Raw genomic sequence first — 24,557 nt, forward strand, 5'->3', positions numbered from 1 at the left:
CTTCTGTAACCTCCATCAGAAAGTGTATGATACTCTGCTACTAAGCAAGTTCCAATATATATAGTACCTGTATAGGCTTTTGTCAAAATTTTGACCCAAATGATTGAGAATATATTCACATAATGTTATCATTATTCATAGTGCACAAAGGTAGCCATATTCTTGCTTTTTCAATGTAACTCCATAACACGGCAGATATTGAGGAAGCTAGTGGTATATGGTGTATGCCAAAAAAGACAAATTTTGGGAGGTGAATAAGGCCAAAAATGAAAGTTCCACTTGGCAATGTATACATGCGTGAATTTCTCTTGCAGTTTAATTAAAAAGTAAACCTGAAAGGCTTCATGAACATTCAATCGAGCCTTCCTAGGTGTGTGATATTATGAGAGAGACTGATGGTTTTCCACCAATGCAGTTTCTTTCCCCATCAGATATCTTCACTGAATCACAAGTACTTCCGCACACACCTGGAGGACTCTCTGTCTTTGGGGCGACCATTGCTGATTGAAGATGTTGAGGAAGAGCTCGACCCTGTTCTTGACAACCTGTTAGAGCGCAACTTTATAAAGTCTGGCTCCATACTCAAGGTTTGCCTCCAGCTGGTCAGGTTTGGTGTACAGCATTCTCTGCACAATACAGCATGACTTAGTCATGTACCGGTACAGAAAGATAAATATCAGTTAAACTAAAATGGATTGGCTGGTAATAGGACTGAATTAATTCTTTACCTAGACTAAGTGGCTAATAAATAGGGTTGGTCTAATGTAGATTTTTGTAGACACACAGTTGGGTTAGTTCATGGAAGAATCTACACACCTAGTAAAATTTTCATTGGCCCATCAGATAAAAAAAAATTGTTGTAAATACAGTATTGCAGATGCTAAAGCAGAAACTACAACATTGTGATATTGCTGTTAGATATGTTTAATTCTTCTACTGTGCTGCATTTTTTTTTTTTCTGGTTTAACATTTTGATTCACTAGCAAAACTTCGGCTTTCCCCTACTAGGCAAGAATATGGCGTCCTTAGTTAAGAAGTTTTAGTTTGCAGGTAGTTTATATATAAAAAATTTCAGTCTTGGCTGTGACAATGAACAAATTTCCCTTTCCAGCAGATTAGAAGTTATGCACTTTATTTCTTTGGTAACCTCTTACAGCTTATGTCATCTAGTCAAGCATAGCTAAAGAAGTCAGCCTTTTTTTCTGTAGGAGACAGCACTGAAGAGATATTTATTATATTACATTAGCGTTTTCACTATCACAGGTGCTGGTGGGGGACAAGGAATGTGATGTAATGCCAGGGTTTATGCTCTACATCACCACCAAGCTGCCTAATCCTGCCTACACACCTGAGATTTCAGCCAAGACAGCCATTATTGACTTCACAGTGACTGTTCATGGCCTTGAAGACCAGCTTCTAGGTGAGTATATGAGGCAGGGTCAGCTTCTTTTATCATGAAAAGAAGGGAGAATATCATAGCTTATATTCAGTGTGAAATAAAGAAACCACTTCATCTCTCCAGTCCTTTCCTAGAGTCACCCATAGAAAAGTGAGATCATGTTCACCTCCAATCACCATGTCAGGCAAGTGGGAGCTAGGAAACATACCAGATGTTGGAAGTCTGAGTCACTACAGGTCTAATCCCAGAAAGCCAGAAAATGGTAGAGAATTTTGTTCCTGGAAAATTTTGTTTCTAGCAAACTAAATTGAAACCTCTCTAAATAGTCAGACTGAGAGATGGTGACAGTTACAGAGATTCCTCACTCCAGTTCCTTTTTTCCTCCCTTCAGTCTGTTTTTCCTGCTTGAGGCCAATATTCATTTCCACTTCCACGTCTGCGAGTTTGTTGTGAATATGTCTACCTTTTTGATTGGCATTTTCTTGTGCTTGATTTTATTTTAAGGGAATTTTCATTAGAGCAACTGGATATATGGCATCCTTCTGTTCTAGTTGCACACTTCAAAATCATCCCTGTCAAGTTTATCCTTATATAATAAATTTCAAAATAGAGCTATACAGTATATTAGTGGCACCTCAAAATGTAAAAGTGGCAAACTAGAATCACATCACAAATAAAATACAAAAGTAAAAAAGGAGCTTGGACATTAGAAAACTTGTAAAGAGAGCTTTGTTTATACAATACTGGTGTAAACCCAAGAAACACATACATGAGAAAAAGCTGTTAAATTGGAAAAAAAAATACTATAGACACACATTTAAAGCTGGATAGTCTCTTGACAGAGGATGAGGATGGGGACACACAAAGAAAAGGTAGAAGGAGACAAGAAAAACAGCAAAATAACCAAAGAGTTTAGGTAATATTAATGCAGACAGCATACACATTTACTGGCTTGTTCAAAACACAGACTTACACATGGCTCACACAGCCCATAACATTTTTTCATTATCTCCAAAACTTCTGGCTGCATTTCCATCGTGTGATTGTACCATATACTGGTATCACCCTTTTTTTAATTCACTGATAGATAAGACCAAGTGACCTTAGTTTATTTGACATAAATCATTCATTTATAATATGTGAGCTATTCAGCCATACTGTTACCATAATATTCCAGCCATTATCACTGGTTAAGAGGTAAGTTAGATTTATTCTCATAGCTATCAAATGACTTTTCTCCAGTCTGCTATATTATTATTCCATTTTGCCATCATTACAGTACTTAAATGTGCTATTAACAGTTTATATGCAACTACCAGCAGTTTTTTTTTTTTTCTGCAATGAAGTTTAAGTATGCAGGTATTCTTAAAATGGGGAAATTAATCCATATATGAGGACTCCTTAATCCAACTTATGAGTGGATGAGGGGATAGTACAGTACAGTAGTAAGTACAGTGTAATGCGGGTTGGCAGGACGAGTGATCAGAACAGAAAAGAGTGAGCTGGAGAATGAGCGAGTGGCGCTGATTGAGGAGGTTATGGAGAACAAGAGGAGGATGAAGGAACTTGAGGACAACCTGCTCTTCCGTCTCACATCAGTCCAGGTCAGAACCACAAGTTATCTGCAAGTTGACAACATTCAGTATGAGGCACTGACACCTCATGAACCTTGTACTGTCCTGAACATTTGTTGTGGGATAAATGTTAGAAAAGTTTTTCCCTAATCGACAGTCATTTTTCCTGTGATATAGTACTGTTGGACCCTGCAGAATTTAGCTGGTAGCAACATAGTAATACTTATTGTTATTCTAAAATCATATACACACAATAAGTAGAATGTCTGTTTCTGTCTGTATGGGATCCTTTGGATGACCAATATGCTATTAGGAAAAATAAGCTTATTGAAGCCCTTGATGATTTTATTATTACTGGCTGAGTACCATTATCACTGGTTAGCAGTCAGTAGCATGAACATTCATATACTGTAAATTTAGTTTATGAAGTGGTGGTGGATATGCTGTGCAGTGACCTGTTTGTCTGTGAAGGCTTTATTATACACAGATTTTTAGTGCATGTTGGCTATAAGCTGTATCAGGTACACCATATGTGCAGAATAAGTATACCAAGTGCATGATTACATACTTATTTTCCTCTCATTTGTTGCTTTAACCTAAGAAGTGCTCCTTTGGGATTTTATGACCTCCCCCCCAAGTGCAGAACACATCAAAACATTGATTTGCACCAATCTCATTATTTGTCTTACAAAATGAAAGAGTACATCAAACTGGGTTTAGAAAATTATTACGCTGGCTCTTAAGAGCCCTGTGGCATTTGCAGAACGGGCCTCTCAAGAGACCTGTAGCACTTTACGGATTAAGACACTTTAATGTTACAACCTATGTCTTCTTTACCATTGTACTGAAGGCTGTGCCCTCAGGAAGTGTAATTGTATTTTGTATTCCTACTTATTTATTGCTTTAGGCCTCTTTAGTGTCAGTCTAGTCTGCTTTATCTCTGTACAGTTGGTTGTGCCCTTAAAAAAACATATTTGTAGTCTGTTTGGAGTCAGAGAAGGTTTTTAATTGGCAAGTTAGGGTCAGACCAGGGATTTGGTTAACACTGTAGGTTTATTGTAATGTGTTATTGGGCCCTTTTTAACACTTTACCCACATATATGGAGGGGTCATTTTAACATACTGGATAGCTTTGTTTTGCATTTTAGCAGCAGTAGCTTCAAGTGGTTGAATGGTAGTTGATGTGCTCTGCAGCTGCAGTAGTGCTTGTTATGTGGTACTCTTTGTGTGGTAATATATAAAAGTTTGTGACATGGTAGTTGTTGTTATGTGGAACTGTGTGTTTGATGGTGGATAAAGATGGTGTGTGCTGCAACCTCAGTGCTGGGTAATTATGTGGTGTCTGTCCTGCAGGGTTCACTTGTGGATGACGAAGATCTGATAATGGTGCTGCAAGACACCAAATCCACTGCACAGGATGTAAGCACTAAGCTGCACATCGCCTCAGAGACAGAACGTAAAATCAACGGGGCACGTGAGGAATACCGCCCTGTTGCCACACGGGGCTCCATCCTCTATTTCTTGATCACAGACATGGCAGTTGTCTCCAATATGTACCAGACTTCTCTCAGACAATTCCTCATTCTCTTCGATATGTCCATGACCAAGTGTGTTAAGTATGAGATTTGTGCAATAATTATAAGAGAGATTTATAGCCATATTCTGAGTCAGTTAGCCAGATAATTACAGTACTGTAAAATCCTTTTGATGAGATCCATCCCTTCTGTTCATACCCTTTCTTTATGATTCCTTATTTACTCAGACTTACATCACCAGAACTTTTTTCAGTCTTGTTCCGTTTTATTGTGTCACTGAAATATGTGGTTTGTGTTGGGCATAGCTGCTTCTGTTGAGGGGAAGTCATGGCATATTACTGTTTCTTTTTTGTTATTGGTCTACAGACTCCTCTACACCTAATGTGATGTTTTAATGCTTAAATACTGAAAAGAGAAAGAAAGCAGAATGCAAGGCCATAGTCACTGAAGTGCTGCAATGTGCTTCCTTACCCCTTAGATCAGACCGCAGCAACTCTCCCAAAATCAGAATTGGAAACATCATCCGGTACCTGACACAACAGGTGTGGAGGAACGCTTGCCGAGGCTTCTACGAACGACACAAGTTCCTCTTCACGCTCCTGCTGGCCATGAAAATTGATCTCCAATGTGGCCTCATTACTCATGATGAATTTATGAAATTCATCAAAGTTAGTTGATTATATCCTTTTTTTAAATGTTGCTGTGTACTGGGGCTTTGCTGGAGCCTCCAGTGGTTGACTGGGTAGCTCCTTGACTATTAGAGGTCTATTTTAAATTGAAACGAATCATCTGGTTGCGTTAAGAATAAGTCAGTAAATCATGTCACTGAGTTATAAGGGTTTAAAAAGTTGATGTTTTAGAACACATTTTACCTACAACAAGGGATAGCTATATCACATCCACTGACCACCACCAGGGGGGAGCATCATTGGACCTAAAGGCAGTGCAGCCTAAACCTTTCCGCTGGATCCTGGACATCACATGGCTCAACCTGGTAGAGCTCAGCAAACTGCCACAGTTCATCAACATCCTGGATCAGATTACAGAAAATGAGAAGGACTGGAGGCTCTGGTTTGAGAAGGACAAACCAGAGGAGGTAGATTGTGGTTTTTGGATTTAATGGCTCTAATGTTTCTTATTTTTAGTTTCATTAAATGTCTAGCTAATCTATATCCTTTACAACCATGTAGTTTGCCCCTAATCTATTAGTTTCATGTGTTTTGAGTATTTTTGGAGAGTATCTGATCAACTGTTTGGCATTAATAACATAGGATTATAAGTTTAACTTTAGGTGAAATGAAAATAAGCTCACATAAATGAAGATGGTATCATAATATTGAGTCTAGTTTATGCTAACGTGACATGTTTGTTAATTTTATTTGTTTTAAAAAAGTTTGGAGCATAATTTGTGTATTGTGTTACAGGAGGAGCTGCCGTGTGGGTACTCCCGCTCTCTAGACATGTTCCGGCAGCTGCTTCTCATCCGCTCATGGTGTCCAGACCGTACATTATCCCAAGCACGTCGATACATACGCAGTGAGTCATATCTTGTATTTTCTGTTTTCATACCTATAAATCATAGTGTTCTTTGCTCTTTTACCCTCAGAGCACTTGACAAGGGGGCAGAGAATTAATAAAACTGTGAGAAGGGCTTTTAGGTATTATGACATCAGTGGATTTGTGAAAAGCATATAAAGAGAACAGGAAATGGAGAGTAAAGTCTGATTACAAACTTGATAACTAACAAAATATTCATCACAGTCAGGCAGGAAACATTCAGCTACAGGTACAAGGTGTCAGAGTCCAAGCTGAGACTCACACATTGTTGCAAATCATATTATGCATCTTAGATTTCTTTTCTTTTTTTTCTCAACAGGATCCAGCAATTGTTAGAAGGTAATTAGTTGGTTTTGGCACTTAGCTTAACTTGCAACCCATAGAAAGCATCGTCTTTACTATGGTCAACCTTAATATGGAGATTTCTTAAGAGGAAACATGGCCTCATATTTATGTATTTAGGAATGGATTGTTAAAGGTGGTATAGTTACATGCCTTTTGTGCGGATGCATACTTACAGATGCTGTTGACTTTTTATAATGGCAGGGAAGTTTGTATATGGAGAGATGGATGTTTGAATGGCTAATTCAATGCTGATGCTGGAGTGAGACAGTTGTCTCTGATGTCCCCATTTCATCTGCACTCACTTTTGTTAAATTCTGCACAACATTTTTCTTTCCCTTTTCTTGTTACTTGACATTTCCACCATATTCTTATGGGAATTTGCATATGGCGATAATGATAATGATGATGATGTTCATAATGTTCATTTCATTGGTAGTCATTATACAGTTAATTAGGCTGAATAGTAAATTCTAAATAATGAATTTTAGTGGAGTACTATATGTACTGTAGTTACTAAGGAGAAATGGTGGTGGTGTTCAGGTGCACTGGGTGAGACGTATGCTGACAGTGTGATCCTGGACTTGGAGGCAACTTGGGAGGAGTCTGACAACCGCACCCCTCTCATCTGTTTCCTCTCCCAAGGCTCAGACCCCTCTGGCCAGATTGAGACTCTTGCCAAGACCAAGGAGATAGGTCAGTCTTAATTTAAGTGAATTATCCTTCATAGGCATCAGAAGTACTCTTTAACTGGAACACTGCTGATGTATACAGTGTTACATTATTGTTTTTGCTTTAGTAGATACATTATAAGTGGTTTGTCTCTCTCTATAAGTACAGCTTTAGGGGAGAGGTAATAGTACATTATCACTACAAAATATCTAAGTACTGTGCTTTGTATGATTTTTATCATATACAGAACATTGTAAAACAGCTCATCACAGAGAAATGCAGATTAAAACAAAGCTCGCCTAGCCTCATCAAATAAGAATCCATAAACAACTTAAAGAACACTATTAATGAACTGGAGGAGGCAGTGGCTGAGTCAGAAGAGAGGTGGCCTGCAGTCCAGTGGGCCCAGGTTCAAATCCCAGCTGGGACAGTGAACAGTTTAAGGATTTGAATTTCGTTAAAGCATACTTTATCGATCAACCAGAAAATCCACCAACATGTCATAAACACACCCTGTCTAATACCAGTACACAAGTTTGTATGAGACAGTCCTAGCATGTATACAGTATGGATGATGGGTGCTAGTGCTAGTGACATGTGGAGGTGTATCACATGATAGGAAGAGGATTGCTGGGTCTCTGGAAATTGGCAATGAAGCTGATGCCCAGAGCTTGACACAAAAAAAAGGGGGGGGCAGGCAAGACACGTGAAAAATCTTAGTGAACACTCTTGACTGAAGAGCAAGAAGCACCAAATTCTGGAAGACAGTAATAAACATCCACACATCCAAAAACTCACTTTCTTATCTGATCTTGACCTCAGTCTCCATGTTGCAGAGATCCGGTTCCTGTCAATGGGCCAGGGTCAAGAAGGTCATGCACGCCGGTTACTGTCTGAGGCCATGAGTGCCGGCCGTTGGCTGCTTCTACAGAACTGCCACCTCAGCTTGGAGTTTTGTCAGGAAATGCTCGACACTGTCACTGAGACCCAAATTGTCCACAAGTGCTTCCGGCTCTGGCTCACCACTGAGGTCCACCAGCTTTTCCCGATTGGACTCTTGCAGGTGCCACGTGCTGTCTTCAGCCATGTGTAACAGTTATAATTATAATTTTTTTTTTTTTTTTTTTTTAAGACATTATAAGTGGGTGACAGTTGTATCTCATGATTTATAGGAAAAATGTTAAGGTTTTTGTGGTATACCACTAGATTAGCTGGCTTTGCTGTCATAGCAACATCAAAGCTTAATGATGCCATACCTCAGTGACTGAGTCACCTTTGCTTGTGCAACTTTGCATACACAACAAGTCTGGGGTAAAGATGAGGCTTATCAGTTTTATAGGTTCTACATTCTGTCCTTCCCCAGTGCATCACATCTTGTGGATACAGTATTTCGGTAATTACCTGGCCATCTTTAATTAGCTTTGCAACACTACACAGATATTGGTCCTGTGGAGAGGACAAAACTTCACCATTTTTCAAGGTTCTAGAGCCCTATCCCCGATGCTCAACACCATGATGCAGCATTTTGTGGATGCCGCATTTCATACACCAGATTACACACTAAAGGCTTAGAGAGTAGGAAGATACATTAGTTTTAAAGATTTTTTACTACCCCACCATACACCTCGGTTTCTGGAGGCTGTATTGTAGTAACTAGGCAACCTTCATGCAGTCTTGCATGCATAACAAGCATATGGTAACAATGAACCTGTCAGCTTGCAGGGTTTTAGTTCCTCTTTCCTATCCTAACTGTAGCCTCCCCCCTTCCCCTCCAACAAACAATCATAGGCACACCAGTTTGTAGATACCATTTCTCATTAACCATACAACCTTTTGTCCTACTTTACTCATGCAGTTGGCCTATAGATAAGACAAAGCCCGTTAATTGGGAAGGTCCTGTGTCCCCCCCTCCACCTGCCCCCATGATGTATCTTCAGCATTTAGACATTGTATCCTACCCCCATGATGTATCTTCAGCATTTAGACATTGTATCTCCATAATTTTTTTCTTTCTCCAGGTACAATAAGCATATGGTAATGGTCAAGCTTATCAGTTTCCATAGCTCTTTGCCTTCCCCTACACCAAAACTCATCACAGATAATGGATATCACATTTCAATAACCAAGCCACCTTTTCCTGTCAGGCTTTACACACACACACACACACCAGTAGATTGATAATTAAGAAGAATCCTTTCACTTTTATGCAGAAGTGATGTATGGTCAGACACAGAGGAAGACAGGGGGAAGCAGATGTTGTGGAGCGAATAGAAGAGTGTCAGGAAGAAGGAAAATGTGAGGAGTGTACGAGATGTTATGCAGAACATTTTGAGATGGTATCATTAGGTCACTTCATGGTGATGTGAAGGGAGGCACATTGCCACTGAATGCTGTGCTTGTGTGCCATGTAGTTGCCACAGTTGCCTCCAGTTAATTGTGGTGAGAATGAGTCATGCTTTGTTTCCACAGATTTCTATCAAGTTCACCAATGAGCCACCCCAGGGTATCCGTGCCAGTCTCAAGAGAACATATGCTGATGTGTCACAGGTTTGCACACTGTCTTGCTTCGTGCAGTGGTGTATTTATTTTTATATTCTGCATATACAGTTTCGGTCAGCAGCCTTTAGTTGATCAACAATAATGATTGACTGCAGTACACCTCATTAACCTCAAAAAGTTCCCAGATTTGAATATAACATAATCTTTTGTTGGCAGAAGATCATGAAGTCTGTTTTTACACATTAGTTTTACATTTGTTCCTAAATGTTGCTTCACAAGTTATGTAAGTTTCCTCTACACCATGACCTTGAGTTGTTGACATTGCTGTAACTGTTGCAGTTGAATAAAGTGGTTTCTCATAATCAGTAATGCACAAAGGACTATTAAATTTTGAAGTTTTCTAAGTTACTTGTTTAATAATGTAAATGAATAAACATTCATTATGCACAGAGATGTACTCCTCAAAACTGCACACCTCCCCAGGACCTGCTGGACTATTCAAATGCACACCAGTGGCCACGTCTGCTGTACTCAACTGCGTTCCTTCACACAGTTGTGCAAGAGCGCAGGAAATATGGAGCACTGGGGTGGAATGTTCCATACGAATTCAACCAAGCAGATTTCCAAGCATCCGTCCAGTTCATACAGAATCACCTTGATGATATGGATCCCAAAAAGGTTAGCCATTTTGGGTTTTGCTCAGCACCTTGTTCAAAGATTGGCCAGACTGTCTTCAGTGCAAGTCTCTCATTCCTTAATATTTATATGGACATATTGCATGCATGTTGGGAAGCATGCAGTCTTTCTGAGTATTGTATGTAGGCAGAAGACAGTTGGGTACCACTCAGCCATGGGAAGTACTACTGTACCAGGGGTGTGAAATATTGCTTCAGACTTGGTAACTATACACACAGTCATCATTCTTAAGCAGGAAATGAAGCCACAAGTAAGCAGAGTCCAAGTTCAAACTGAGACTCCCAGATTAATACAGATCTTATTAAACATCTGAGATTTCTTTTTCCCAACAATTTCCAGCAGTAGTTGTAAGTACGTTGCTGGATTTGGCACTTGGTTTAGCCTTTATTCTGTAGAAAACTTCAGTTATACCATGGCCAACACCAATATGGGAATTCCATATGAGGAGGCATGGTGTCACTGATATGGTTTGATAGGACATAACAGTAGAACACCCCCTACAGTCATCTCCAAAGTTAGATTAGAACAAGAAAAAGCTGATCATGGACCTTCATCTTAGCAACATTACCTATTAGTTTGTTGTAGTATATAGGCCTCCACATCAGCTTACTGATGAGAATGGAGCCCTATACAGTAGAATTCTGAGCAATAGAGTCAGTGGTAATATGTGTGCAATTCTGAGTTACTTCAATTATGAAGTTGTGATATAAACTGGGATGACAGAATAGCTGATGCTGAAGGTTGACAGATTGTTAACTTTGTTGATGGTAATTTCATGAATCAGTGGGTAAATGACCCAACCAGAGGAAAAGCATTTTACTGTAGGTCTTGTGTTGACTAAGGATGATGAGTGTGTGATGTGTTTTTCTATTAGGAAATCACTGACAGATAGTTTTGGGGAAGGCGGTGGCTCAATCGGTAGAGAGGTGGCCTCCAGTCCTAACGGACCCACGTTCAAAGCCCGGCTGGGGCAGGGAACAATTTAAGGATTTGAATTTCATTAAATCAGGCTTTACTGATCTACCAGAAGGGCCGCCGACATGTCTTAAAAATACCCCCGCTAGTACCAATACACCAGTCCTGTATGAGACAGCCCTAGGATGTATTCAATATGAACGGTGGGTGTTAGCGCCGAAGTGGTGACATGTAGAGGTGTATGGTATTCAGGAGGACTGCTAGGCCTTGATAGCAGGCTGTGAAGCCTATGCCCAGAGTTAGACACATTAAAAAGATAAAATAAAAAAAAACAAAGTTCTCTCATCCGGACCCTTGTGAATGATCGTTAGGCCACATAGTATTAAACATGACTTTCACTGAGTGGAAATTGCAGGTTTACCAAAAATAGGAGTGTGGTCTGGGCTAGCCAGCATGACATCATGCAAGGTCTCCTGACTGGCAGATATTGTGTAGGTGCTGAAGATCTTGGGTTTACCAAGACATCTGTATCTGGTGATGATAAGGGTGTTTTTTTTTTTTTTTTTTTTTTTTTTTTTTTTTTTTAATGTGAGGAAGAAGGAACCAAAGGCCATGAGCCCGCAGTAACAGTTCCCTCCAAGAGAAAAACAAATACAATAGAGAGCCAAATTCAAGATCCGATCATTGTTATGCACTCGCAGGGTGTGTCATGGGTAACTATCTGCTACATGTTGGGTGAGATCCAGTATGGAGGACGTGTGACAGAGGACTTTGATAAGCGACTGCTGGTCACCTTCCTCCATGTCTGGTTCAACGAGCGGCTTCTCACCTCGGATTTTAGGTCAGATACTTGTGCACATACCTTAATCCTGGTTATAGTCATTTGTGTGCCTTTATTGGACTACCACTCGTGATATTACCAGAATATTCCTTATCTCATCACTATTTATGCTATCAGTCCTGTACTGTAATAAATATACTTTGTTTTTATGATAATAATTAATGTTTTAAATATTCTAATTATGTATACAATTTAATTACGGCTCTTTTTTATGTCTTAACCAATATACTGTTATGCTTTCATGCATCAGAATCAGAGTAATGGTTATAATACTGTACTAGATATACCTACTGTAGTAGTCTGCCATTTTGAATCTTAATCAACATCACAACAGTTACACTTATAATTGTCAAGCATAATCACTAAATTTGGAATCCAGAAATCTAAGACATATAAGCATAATAGCAGAAAATTACAGTGCACATAAAACATTCCAGTGTGAAGTTTAAAATTTTTTAGAGGAAATTGTGGTGCAAGTGTGTTTTATGGGCACCATGTTTATGTGTATGCAGGTTCTATCAAGGCTACGGGCTGCCTATGTGCAAGAGCCAAGCGGAGTACCTTGAGTTCATCAACCTCCTTCCATCCACTGACTCCCCCGAGGTGTTTGGTCTTCATCCCAACGCTGACATCACGTAATATCTTCCACACCAGTATAGACTACTATAGTTTACCAAACAGCCTGAGAACATCTCACCTGAGCTGTATTTAAATGTGTCATGTTAGCACTCTATTTTTTTGGATTGGGAAGATCTTCCATCTATTGAAATTGATAGCTTGAGGAGGTGCTAGATCCTTTGAAGCCATTAACTGGTGGGTTTGCTATAAAACCTTCCATTTACTGACTCAAAGGATTTTATGCCTTCTTATAAAACCCTCCCACCATTTCAGCTTACTTCCTTCCTTCACTTCCACCTTGTCTCCTCTAAAAGCAAACTGAACATTGTGTGATAGCAAACCAAGCACATGAAGCCAGCATTGTGCATCCAGCTGGATGACAGAAGACTCTCAAGGGTTTTTTTTAATGTTAGCTAATGCTGTAATAACATTAATATGATTTTTGTTTTCTATAGTTGCAGTTAGGATTGGTGGTAGTTGGGGGGCACTCACCATCCACTCACTCGATGTAGTGCTGCTCTTGGGTGCCTGCCCTTTCCTATCTTCCATCCTTCTTTCCTTTCTTACTCTTCTGTCTTTCTTTCCTACATTCTTTCTTCTTCCTTCTGGCTATGAGTGACTCACACTGAGTGACAAGCCAAATGGTTTCCTGTACCACCAGGAAACCATTTACAATGCTGGGTGGTAACCATATAATCAAATTATGGTGCCCTGGTGGTTTAGTGGGTAATTAAGATTCACCAGTTGGATAGAGCCTGTGCAAGTTTATATCCAAGGGGTGGTTGGGGTTTATTGCTCACATAATGCCACTCAGAGATGAGTGAAACTGGTCATTCTTGTCTTAAATGTCAGGACCAACTTGCTTAATCCCAGGCCCCTACACTCCTCATGGGGCAACACAGGGTGAGATGATGATGATGATGGCAATTAGGAGAATGGGAAGCTTAATCTAGACACCTTATGGATATATAGATCATGCAGGCATTAAATCCTTTGAGTTAGGAAATGGAGGGTTTTATACTAGTGTTTGCCATTTATTAATGGTACCTTATCAAAAAGGTCTTCTATTTACCTTGAAACAGAAGACTCATTCACCAGGTGGCCTGACATATTTACCCTCCATTAAAAAACAGAAAGGCTGATTATAGAGTATGCTGTATGCTTGGACTGGGGTGGAGTTTATCTTGATGTCACAAGATGGTATACAGTACTAGTGGTGAGTTGACACCTCCACCTTAAATTAAAAGTAGAACATTAAAAATTACAGTACTTTGCATTCCTGGAAAGAATAAAACAGTCATTCACCATATTTAAAAAGAAAAGTCCATTGTAAGAATGCACACTAACAGATGCTTATGTTAGAATATCAAAATTTATTACTATAGCAACATGTGAAGTGGAATCAGGATTCTACGGGCCTGAATGGTAGGTGAATGATTGTGTGGCCCATTTTACAGGAAATGCTGTTGGTTATTTTTCCCTATATCATGAATTCTCTTTCCTTGTATTCTGGACACTACCACACCCCAACCTATGGTAGGAAGCAGAGACTGTGCATATGATGATGATGATGATAATAGCTACATGTAAAATAACCTGGCATTGGATGAGTTAGGTACCAGATCAACACAGCCAAGAGCATCCTGGACACCATTCTGAGCATGCAGCCCAAGGAAGGTGGCCAGCGGGGTGGAGAGACTCGTGAGGCAGTTGTGGCTGGCCTGGCAAATGACATGCTCACCAAGCTGCCCCCAGACTATGTACAGCATGAGGTGAGGCTGAGATTATATATAATGAGGTATGAGATCAGTGATGGAATTAGTATTGCTATGTTACAAAACTGAATTTTCATCAGTGCCACACAAAATGCCACAAAGTTTGTGTGTTCACTCATTTGTTTTTAAAGACTTCGAGATGCTTGCAAGCATTGGCCTTGGTCACCTGGTGATGGCTCTTCAAGTTGCATGATCTCTAGCAGCCTCTCCATTCAGTCATGTCCCAGAGGCCACACTGTGTCCCCATCCCAAGTCTTTTTTTTATCTGCCTTTTATAACTTTACCCTCAGCATTCACACGTCTTACACTTTGCACTCGGTTGTCATCCTTCATCCTCTCCACATGCCCAAATCATCTCAGTTTACCCCTTCTCTTCACTACTTTGATATATTCAAGTCCCATCTTTCCTCTCAGTTCTTCTTTCACAATCCTAACCCTGCCAGGCCTGTAATTCGAGGACACACTACACTTCCATCTAGTCATCCTCAGTTTTTTGTGTTTGAACTTATGAATATCCTCCTTCATTACTGCCCAAGTCTCACTACCATACAGCATTACACTCCTAACACATTCTGCATATAAGGAACCCTTAGAGGGAGAGCCCTTCTTGTTATCAGGAGAGGCAACAACTCCCCAAACTTCTTCCAACCACTCCTTATCCTTGCTACTGAGGTAGCTGCAGCCCCACCTCCAGCATATATAATTTCCCCTATATTGCAAAGCTCTTCCACATAACTCAAAAGACTTTTTAGCAAGATTAATCCTTTACCATCTCTCTGCTTCTGTATGCTCTCCTTTACATACTGCACACACAAAATCTTCGTTATTTTGCAGCCTACCTCAAACTTGTGCACCCATTTATCACAGACATTGCACATAATGGAGATGCTTCCCATACAGCTGTGCCAGACTGCACATAACCACACTTTTTCATTGACAGTATACTGACACTTGCCCAAGATATCATCACTTTTGTTTTATCTACATTTAGTCTTAAACCCTTGAACCCCATTCCATCTTTCCTTTTCCTAACACTTTCTTGCACTACCCTATCATTCTTCATGATAAACATCAAGTCATCAGCATACAACACCTCCCATGGGATTTTGCTTTTGAGGTCTTGAGGTCATGTGAGAGTCACTGTATAGCATAATGTCAAAATCAAAATCAGTTCTACAAATATTCTTTTGTTATTTCCACATTAGGTGATAAGTAGAACATTAAATCTTCTTATAAGTCTTATGTGGTAATGGTATCCATATGTCCATAGTCACTGCATAAGCATATTTTAGACCAGGTTACTTGCATTGACTATGTATAACACTAGTACTGTACAGTACTACATTATGTGTATCATCAGAGGAATGAGATGAAGGGTGTGTTGTACATATTATGTATGTACAGATCCGAGAGGCACTGCAGCGTATGGGAGCCATCTTGCCTATGAATATATTCCTCAGACAAGAACTGGATCGCATGCTAAAGGTGGGTAGGATGTACAAGGCAGCAGTGTTGATGTTGAACATGATTCATGTAATTAAATACTATGTAAATCCATAAGCTTATTGGTGGACTGACTGTAAATAACTTTATTTTAAATACGGTATACAGTGTATACAGTATACAGGTTTTTACGAAAACCTAGCACCCATTAAATACCACACCAAACCATTCTGAGTGGAGTGCATACCTGATGCTCAAATTTGCTATTACTAAAGTTCACATAGGTTCACATGGTGCCAGGGAATAAAATGCCTTGACAGGTGGAAAAAAAAACTGTTTGAATAGTTTAACTCACATCCCACAAACTCCTTTGATCTGTGGGCACTGCCAGAAGTGCCATAATTTGAACTGATCCACCTTCCTTCCCCCATCCCTTCCCCACCTGTCCACAATTGTGCCTGTTGACCTTAGGGATCTGTGGAAATGTGGTGAAGTGAGGGTTGGGTATACTTGCATTGCAAAAGCTTTTATTTTATTAATCCAACAACTCATCCACTTGGGTTAATTACATTCTTTTGGTACCATGATGATTATAATGAGGTTATGTACCATGATACAGTAATAAGAAAGAGTGTATCAACAACTTATTTTCAACAAACCAAAAGAAATTTATCATTCTCCATAACTTTTTGGAAGAAAGACAAAAACATTTTATGCAGAACCTAAGTACTGTATGTTCAGTGAACCTTTATGTAATGCATAATTTTTTAGTGGATTTCCCATAAGTGAGGGAGTCAAAATTGTAATGTTCCACAATCACAGTTGGTCAACTATAATACAGTGCTGTGTGACGTCACTCTTGGCTTGAGTCAACTTGGATGATGTTGAGGGAATGTCACAATGTCTTATGAGGCATTTTAACTGGAGGTAAAATGCATCATACTCTCTCCTTAGGTCTCTAAATCTGGGATGATTTCTATCATCACCATTTACAATGCCTGAGTCGTGTTGTAAGATGGCAGGAAGTCTCTTCCTTAGGGTGCATCCATAAGAGGGTTTTTTTTTTTTTTTTTTTTTTTTTTTTTTTTTCATGCATGGAACAAGGAGCCAAAGGCCAGAAATCCATAAGATTGTTCCCTCCAAGAAAAAAGCAAAAATAAGATAAAAGAGAGCCAGATTCAAGGTCTGATCATTTTGAGATGCCTGGACACATCACATTGTGTTCAAAAGACTGGAGGTCATTGACAGTAGGAAATATAGATAAAGGAAAACAGTTCCAAAGTTGACCTGTTGTTGAGTAAAAATACAAGATGATAGAGAACTTGGGCAGACCTACCTGTGTGGTCATTATACTCTCACTTTGTGGGAAATGCAAAATTCTAGCTAGCATGCATTAAGACTATATGAAAATGCATAAGATAGGGGAAAGCCGGCCATTTGGTTAAAAACATAAAACCCTATGAAGATAGGGTTGTGACTGTATAAACAGGGTGCAATAGATGGACAAAGATTTTCGTCACCACTAATATCATCCATCCCAAACATGTGGGAGTTCAAAATATGTCAGAATAACCCTGATACCTATGGCAAAAATGAGGACAGGAAAAAAGTTTCTAAAAGACTAAATATGACAACAGCAAGGTAGCAGATATAAAGCCACTGGTGCAAGCATGTATACATTGTTGCACCACAGTAAAATTGGAGTTGTTTTAATCTCCACATGAGAAATGACAACAGTGACATGTTGAGTACTGTATGATACAGTTAATCCTCATTATGAGTCAGCAGCGTGTATTAATTTTTCACAGGTTCTGTTGGTCAACTGAAAATGAAAATGGAGAGAACTGGCACATCACTTTCATAGGTAGCAGTTGATCTGTAATGGGCAAATTTTGAGTTACAGTGGACCTGACAGCAAAAAAGCAAAGCAGCTAACTTATTATATGGACTTGTTGTACTGTATTTGCTAAAAGAGAATGCGTGGATGATTATGTTTCCCTATTTGGTGGTCTTATGATTAGAACATCCCAGTTGGAGTGACAGCCTTGAATAGGTTGGATGCCCAAGAGGTGACTGGAGGTTGTTCAGTCATGTGCTGTAATGCCATCATGGGAAGTAGACTTCTCATCTAACTTTACTTGTACCTTGACCTCAGTAGCCTAGTCTTGAGCCCTGATGCCTTGAAGTAGGTAATACAGGATTGAGTTTTACTTGTTTTACTTATTTGATGCAAGTATTAACCCTTTCAGTCCAGTTATGTATTTTTGATTTTATTCTTGCTACCTCATGATAATTTTGTTCAACACAGGAAAGGTTTTTTTATAATGAAAGAATGTTGAAGGTTGTATTTAACTTTTTCAGTCTGAAAAGTCTCTCAAGATGAATAAAATTATCTGGAAGCAGTAAGAATAAAATGTGAAATATATCCTTTTGGAGATAATTATGTATGTCCTTATTTGGTGCAATTTGGGGGAGGCGGTGGCTCAGTCGGTAGAGAGGTGGCCTCCAGTCCTAACGGACCCGGGTTCAAATCCCCGCTGGGGCAGAGAACAGTTTAAGGATTTGAATTTCATTAAAATCAGGTTTTACTGACCTACCAGAAGACCCGCCGACATGTCGTAAAAATATCCTCTCTAATACCAATACGCCAGTCCTGTATGAGACAGCCCTAGCATGTATTCAATATGGACGGTGGGTGTTAGCGCCGAAGTGGTGACATGTAGAGGTGTATGATATGTAGGAGGACTGGTGGGCCTTGATAGCAGGCTGTGAAGCCTATGCCCAGAGTCGGACACATTAAAAAAAAAAGAAGTACCGAAGGTGATTACGGTATGTCCTTATTTGGCACAGGAACTGAAGATAATTTATGCACTCTTATTTGATACAGGTGCTTTAGGTGATTACATGTGTCCTATTTTGGTGCAGGTACCGAAGGTAGTTACATGTGTCCTTATTTGGAGCAGGATCTGAAGGTAATTATGTTGGCCTTATTTGATGTAGGTACTGAAGGTGGTGCGACAGAGCCTCCAGGACCTCATTTTGGCCATTGAGGGGACCATCATCATGAGTACCTCCCTCAAGGACATGCTGGATTCCATGTATGATGCCAAGGTTCCAGAACGATGGCGCAAGGTGGGCGTAGATGTCACGACAGTGCTAAAGTGGTTAAGGTGTGATCTGTGGTTCAAAGGGACACAAATTCAAATCCGGGCTGAGGGAGGGAACAGTTTAATGGCCTGATGCAAAGTAGGTGTTGACACTGGGATGGCTGGATGATTTGAAAAACGATCTGCTGTCCAAAAGGATGTGAGTTCAGTTTCACACAGAAAGAGAAAATAATCAGTAGGTGTTCATGTTGAAGTGGTGACCAAGTGGTTGTAGAAGTGGTCTGTTGTTTGTTTGAATGTAAGTTTGATCTTAGGTTATGGTAGGGAACATTTTGGTCATGTGAAGTAGGCTGGTCATCTACCCTTAAATGTACTTAGATTGTATATTGGGTGTGAACTAGTGATAGTAGGAGTAGACTGTGATTGTGGGTGTGCACTCTGATGGTGTGGACTGTGATGGTGGATGTAGACTGTCATGATGGATGTGGCCTGTGATGATGGATGTGGACTGTGATGGTAAGTGTGCAATGTGATGGTGGGTGTGCACTGTGATGGTGGGTGTACACTGTGATGGGAGGTGTAGACTGTGATGGTGGGTGTGGACTGTGGTGATGGGTTTTCATTGTGTGGTGGGTGTCCTGTGATGGTGGATTTCCACTGTGATGGTGGGTGTGCACTGTGATGTTGGGTGTGCACTGTGATGGTGGGTGTGCACTGTGGTGGTGGGTGTGCATTGTGATAGATGCAACATGTGACAGTAGATGTGGCAGGTCAGGTGTGGACTATTTCATGGGATGTGTTGACTAATGAAGTGTTGTATTGTGTGGTGTCAGGTGTCATGGGAGTCCAGCACTCTGGGGTTCTGGTTTACGGAGCTGCTAGAGCGCGATGCACAGTTCCGCCGCTGGTACACCCTTGGTCGCCCCAGGTCCTTCTGGATAACTGGCTTTTTCAACCCTCAGGGCTTCCTCACTGCCATGAGACAGGTGTGTGTACACAGCAATACGCATGTGTGTATGCAGTCTTAATGTAGCATGATGAAGACAGTATGCAGTATTAGAAATGGTGTGACAGAGGCATCGTAACAACAACAGTAGCAACTGGTTCTTCACAGGAAGTGACACGGCAACACAAAGGGTGGTCGCTGGACTGTGTCATCTTGCAGAACTTAGTGACTCGTTTTAACCGTGAAGACATCCATGAACCACCACCTGAGGGGGTCTATGTGTATGGACTCTTCCTTGAGGGGGCATCGTGGGACCGCAAACAAGGCAGGCTCATGGAGTCTCGACCTAAGGTTAGAGTTCAGGAGGTTTGTTATAAAAAAGAGAAAAGAAAAATCACAAAAATAATGTAGAGGCCAGAGAAGTACAAAGATACTTTTGAGACAGATATTTCCAGAATTATTTTCCCATTAAGCATTTTTCCGATAGTCATAGCTGATTGGCACAGATAGGGCTTTGCAAATGCTGAAAACCCAATATTAAAGTAAAACTGCAATTTTACACCCCTTCCCATGGACAGTACCATACTTGATCAACCAAGTAACTTTTCTAGAATTTGGAGTTCAGAAAATAATCATTTGCTTTGATATATGATGATGTGAAGTTTGATATATGGCAATGCTGAGTGATGCCAGAATATAGCTTATGTCAAGTAATATTTAAAATATCAGAGAATAAAAACATGTTACTTAGTTTAGTTGGTAGAATGGATTTGTAATCACAATTTCTCAATTACCATTCGTTTGTTACTTCTTTCTATCTATATCTGATTTGGATGTGCTGTGCTATAGATTTTGGAACATTATTTAGCTCTTTGGCTGTTTAAACCAAAAGCTCATCACTTAGCTTGTGAAACCTTAGTCATGATCATTACAGTGCACACTGAGTAACTATATCAGCTGTAGGAAGACTGACAGTGCAGTACAGTGCTCACCACACTTACTTAATCACCCCTACAATCTGTGCAGGTGTTGTACGAGCCCATGCCAGTGATATACCTGTATGCCGTCAACACAACTAGTGGCAAAGACCCAAATCTGTATGAATGCCCCATGTACCGCAAGCCGCACCGCACTGATGCCACCTACATTGGCTCCATTGATCTTGAAACCACAGACTATTTGCCTTCACACTGGACACTCAGAGGAGTTGCACTCCTTTGTGACATCAAGTAAAGAAGTAAGAAGGTAGAGACTTGGCCTGGAGAGCAGGATGGGATTGATGAAAAAATAAGTAAGAAGAGACAGAGGGGGCACAGGAGCCATATAAAGTGTGTGAAATAAGGTGAAGGTGAAAGTAAGAACATGGAGATAAAATTGTCATACTATAATATGGACGGAAATTAAAAGTGGTAAAGTAGTGCCATTAATGTATCAAAAAATGACAGTAGTAACATAATATAGTTAGTGGAACTAGCAGGAGATGCAAACCCATGGCATAGTACACAACACAATAAACTCATGGCAGATAAACTCTACAGTAACATTTGTTTCTAATACACCATGAAATGCAGGGAATATACCCGTAAATGAAATTTGGGTAAGTTAAGATGATTTTTCTCAGAGAAACCTTTTTCTCTCCTAACATGTTAATTATGCAGGTTTAAGCAGGCTTATGCAACCCATTTTTGTAACAGGGTTCCTGTAAAGGTATAGTAGTTAATTATTGATTATCACAACAGGAAAAAATCCTAGTAATTCCTGAGAAACCAGGAAAGACCAGCACTTCCTCTTATTGAGTCAGAATCTGAAGAGTAGGTGAATTTCCATTGCTCATTCATTCATTCATTCATGTAATCCTGTGTTGCCCCATGAGGAGCGTAAGAGCCCAGGGCTAGGCAAATTGGCCCTGACATTTAAGATGAGAGTGACCAGCCTCACTCATCCCTGAGTGGCATTACATGAGCAATAAACCCCAACCACCCCTTGGATATAACCTACACAGGCTGAATCTGATTGGAGTGCCTCAGTTCCCCACCAAACCACCAAGTGCCATAAGTTAATTATATTGATACCACCCAGCATTGCAAATGGTTTCCTGGTGTACAGGAAACCATTTGGCATGTCACTCAGTATAGAGTTACCTGCAGACTGAAGGAAGAGGAAAGAATGTAGGGAAGAAAGACAGAAGAGGAAGAAAGGAAAGAAGGGAGGAAGAGAGGAAAGGGCAGTCACCCAAGAGCAGCACTACATCAAGTGAGTGGATGGTGAGTGTCCCCACCTACCACCAATTTCCATTGTACATACCTCATAAAACCAATGGAAAAATGCTTTTTTTTTTTTTTTGGTTTTTCATAATTCAGAGAGGAAAATGGATAAGAAGAAAGATGAAGATGATTTGGCATGGGTGGATCCTGAAATGTTGAATGAACCGGCTGGAAGAAGAAAGAAGTCAGAGCATATTATTCCAGATGTGCCAGAACAGTTCATAAACCTAAAGACATATGTGACAAAGTAGTAGCAGAAGGTGGGACGTGATGAGCTTGCCTCAGTCCTATAAAATTATAGTTAGGTAAGAATACATACATGCACACATGCACAACTCCAGTGTTTACCTTATTAATGTTGTACCTGAATGAACCCCCTATACAATGAAAATATTTATCTGTATCATTGGTGTTGTTGGTTGTAGTTCAGTACAGTAGTATAATTGTTAAGAGGTTAATGCATTGCTTGAGGTATGTGTACTGCAAATGACACATTTATACTTCCACTGTCATTTTATTTTGTGTGTGGGTCAGAGGTATGCAGTTTCTGTGCTGTAATTGGTGGACCATTCCCACAAATTGACCTTGAGTCTCATTGAACATACATGTGAATGTTCAATAATATCACAGATACTGCATGTTAAGCAGAAGGTATAAATTTCCCTTAATGAGTGCAGGAGAATAAGAACATACTGTAGCCTCTATAGAAAACTTTAATTCCATTACAGAGAATCATATTAATACCAGTAAAACTATCTAATTGTAATATGAAGCACTTATGTGTGGATGGTTGTACTGTGGTATAGCTACGAGGTGGATTCAGGATTTTGGTCACTTGACTGATAAGTGAATGAATGTGTAGCTTATTTTATTGGGCATACTGTTGGTTTGTTCTCCTTCTGTCTTGTTTTTCTCTCTTCTTGCTTTATTGATGCTACCTCACTCCATCTCTTGGTGGGAAAAAGAGGGTGATTACACTTTTATACAGCATTTATATTTTTTGTTGTATTATTAACTGGTTTATCTTGCTGGATAATCTTGGTTTGCAGAATCTAATTTTTGGAGACTCAAATTATGTCATTTTTCTTCCCTGAACACAGTAACAGGCTGCTAAAAAAAATAATTTGCCAAAGGTGGATATGGCCCACAGACAGTACTTGTATACTTCCCACTCTAGATACTTGGTGTAATTATATATTACATTGAAGGTAACATCTTCCCAGGTACTCTAGTATTATTGACTGTAGTTCCTCACAAGTTTCATTTAATATTCAGGAAGGCTTTCTAGCAGATCAGAAACTAAATTAGCATGATGTAGGAAAAAAAGAAACATACTGGTAAGGAGAGTAAAATGTTTACAAGGTACAGTCCCGAGCCAAGTGAAGATCAGGTCCCATGCAAATAAGTTTGTTTGGCTGAGAGAAATCATGTCAGAGACTCTTTATGTATAGTGAAGGGGGTTAATGTTATCAGATAGAGAGGATGTAACACCTACAGGGTGGCACTTTCAAGCAGTAGAATACCCAAGGATCAGTAAGAGGAGCCAAAACCTAGTAAGCTGTGTGAGGAAGCTGCTTAATGCTACCCTTGAGTCAAGCTAAAAAGGAGGAACCAAGGTGAAACACTGAAGGACAAGGAATGTCAGTAATATAGGGGTGTGAGACATTCCTCCCAGGGAAATGCACCCAAGGAAAGACATCATGGTGAGGGAATGTTTGAAAGGCATCCTACTAGCTAATCCTGAGGAGAGAGGGACCTTCAGTGAAAAAGAGGTGCAGGACATTTCTCCCAGGCAAACACATCAGATAGAGGAGACACTTGGAAGGCATCCTGTTATCAGGCCCAGAGGAGCTACAAGTCTGATCCTTGACAAAGAAGAGGAGAGGAAGTAAGTGAAGGGAGAAATGAGACCCAAGGCTATGCTATGGGACATGATGTGAGGGGACATCAGAGACAGCAAGTGAGACAGACCTAACAAAGTTAAGATTGTCGGTCTATGTCATGCTTCCAACTGGTCTGTTGCCCCTGCTCTCACAGTGTTTGCATGCTGCACAGTGAAACCAAAAGACCTTTAGCATGGCAAGAACAAGCAGCGAAAAAAAGGAGGAAAGAATGCAGCAGCTTCACCAATGAATAATAACAAAGCACTGAGCAGGGAAGATAACCAAAGTGCCAAACAAACATCCCATCTCCCAAGCAAAGCCAAAGTAGAATGGAATGATGGGGGTCTGGGAAACAAAACAAATCATGGAAGGGAAGAACTCAAAGTTTCCCAGGGAGTGAAAAAAAAAAAAAATGCAGAAACAGTAAAGGGACAAAGTCACTACCTCCAGAGAAATGAAGAAACAGAAAAAAAAAAAAAAAAAAAGAGCAA

At 40.0% G+C, this 24,557-nt stretch overlaps 1 protein-coding gene across 1 annotated transcript in view; it reads left to right on the top strand.

Annotated features, from left to right (window-relative positions):
- LOC145394124 (dynein axonemal heavy chain 5-like) overlaps nt 1-21,152 on the top strand; it is a 143,884-nt gene extending 122,732 nt beyond the window's left edge. Inside the window, exons 69-87 of the mRNA XM_080268104.1 lie at nt 432-587; nt 1,264-1,420; nt 2,873-3,003; nt 4,327-4,580; nt 4,987-5,176; nt 5,425-5,604; nt 5,933-6,044; nt 6,951-7,103; nt 7,916-8,142; nt 9,549-9,626; nt 10,062-10,256; nt 11,891-12,030; nt 12,543-12,665; nt 14,264-14,420; nt 15,828-15,908; nt 18,867-18,998; nt 19,807-19,959; nt 20,088-20,270; nt 20,946-21,152. Of these exons, the coding sequence (XP_080124230.1) occupies nt 432-587; nt 1,264-1,420; nt 2,873-3,003; nt 4,327-4,580; nt 4,987-5,176; nt 5,425-5,604; nt 5,933-6,044; nt 6,951-7,103; nt 7,916-8,142; nt 9,549-9,626; nt 10,062-10,256; nt 11,891-12,030; nt 12,543-12,665; nt 14,264-14,420; nt 15,828-15,908; nt 18,867-18,998; nt 19,807-19,959; nt 20,088-20,270; nt 20,946-21,152 (3,009 nt within the window). The remainder of the gene's footprint in view (nt 1-431; nt 588-1,263; nt 1,421-2,872; nt 3,004-4,326; nt 4,581-4,986; nt 5,177-5,424; nt 5,605-5,932; nt 6,045-6,950; nt 7,104-7,915; nt 8,143-9,548; nt 9,627-10,061; nt 10,257-11,890; nt 12,031-12,542; nt 12,666-14,263; nt 14,421-15,827; nt 15,909-18,866; nt 18,999-19,806; nt 19,960-20,087; nt 20,271-20,945) is intronic.
- Nucleotides 21,153-24,557: the final 3,405 nt, after the last annotated feature.

The sequence above is a fragment of the Coenobita brevimanus genome, chromosome 26, assembly GCF_032717465.1.
Source record: "Coenobita brevimanus isolate Jiangsu-jjx chromosome 26, ASM3271746v2, whole genome shotgun sequence".
NCBI lineage: Eukaryota > Metazoa > Arthropoda > Malacostraca > Decapoda > Coenobitidae > Coenobita > Coenobita brevimanus.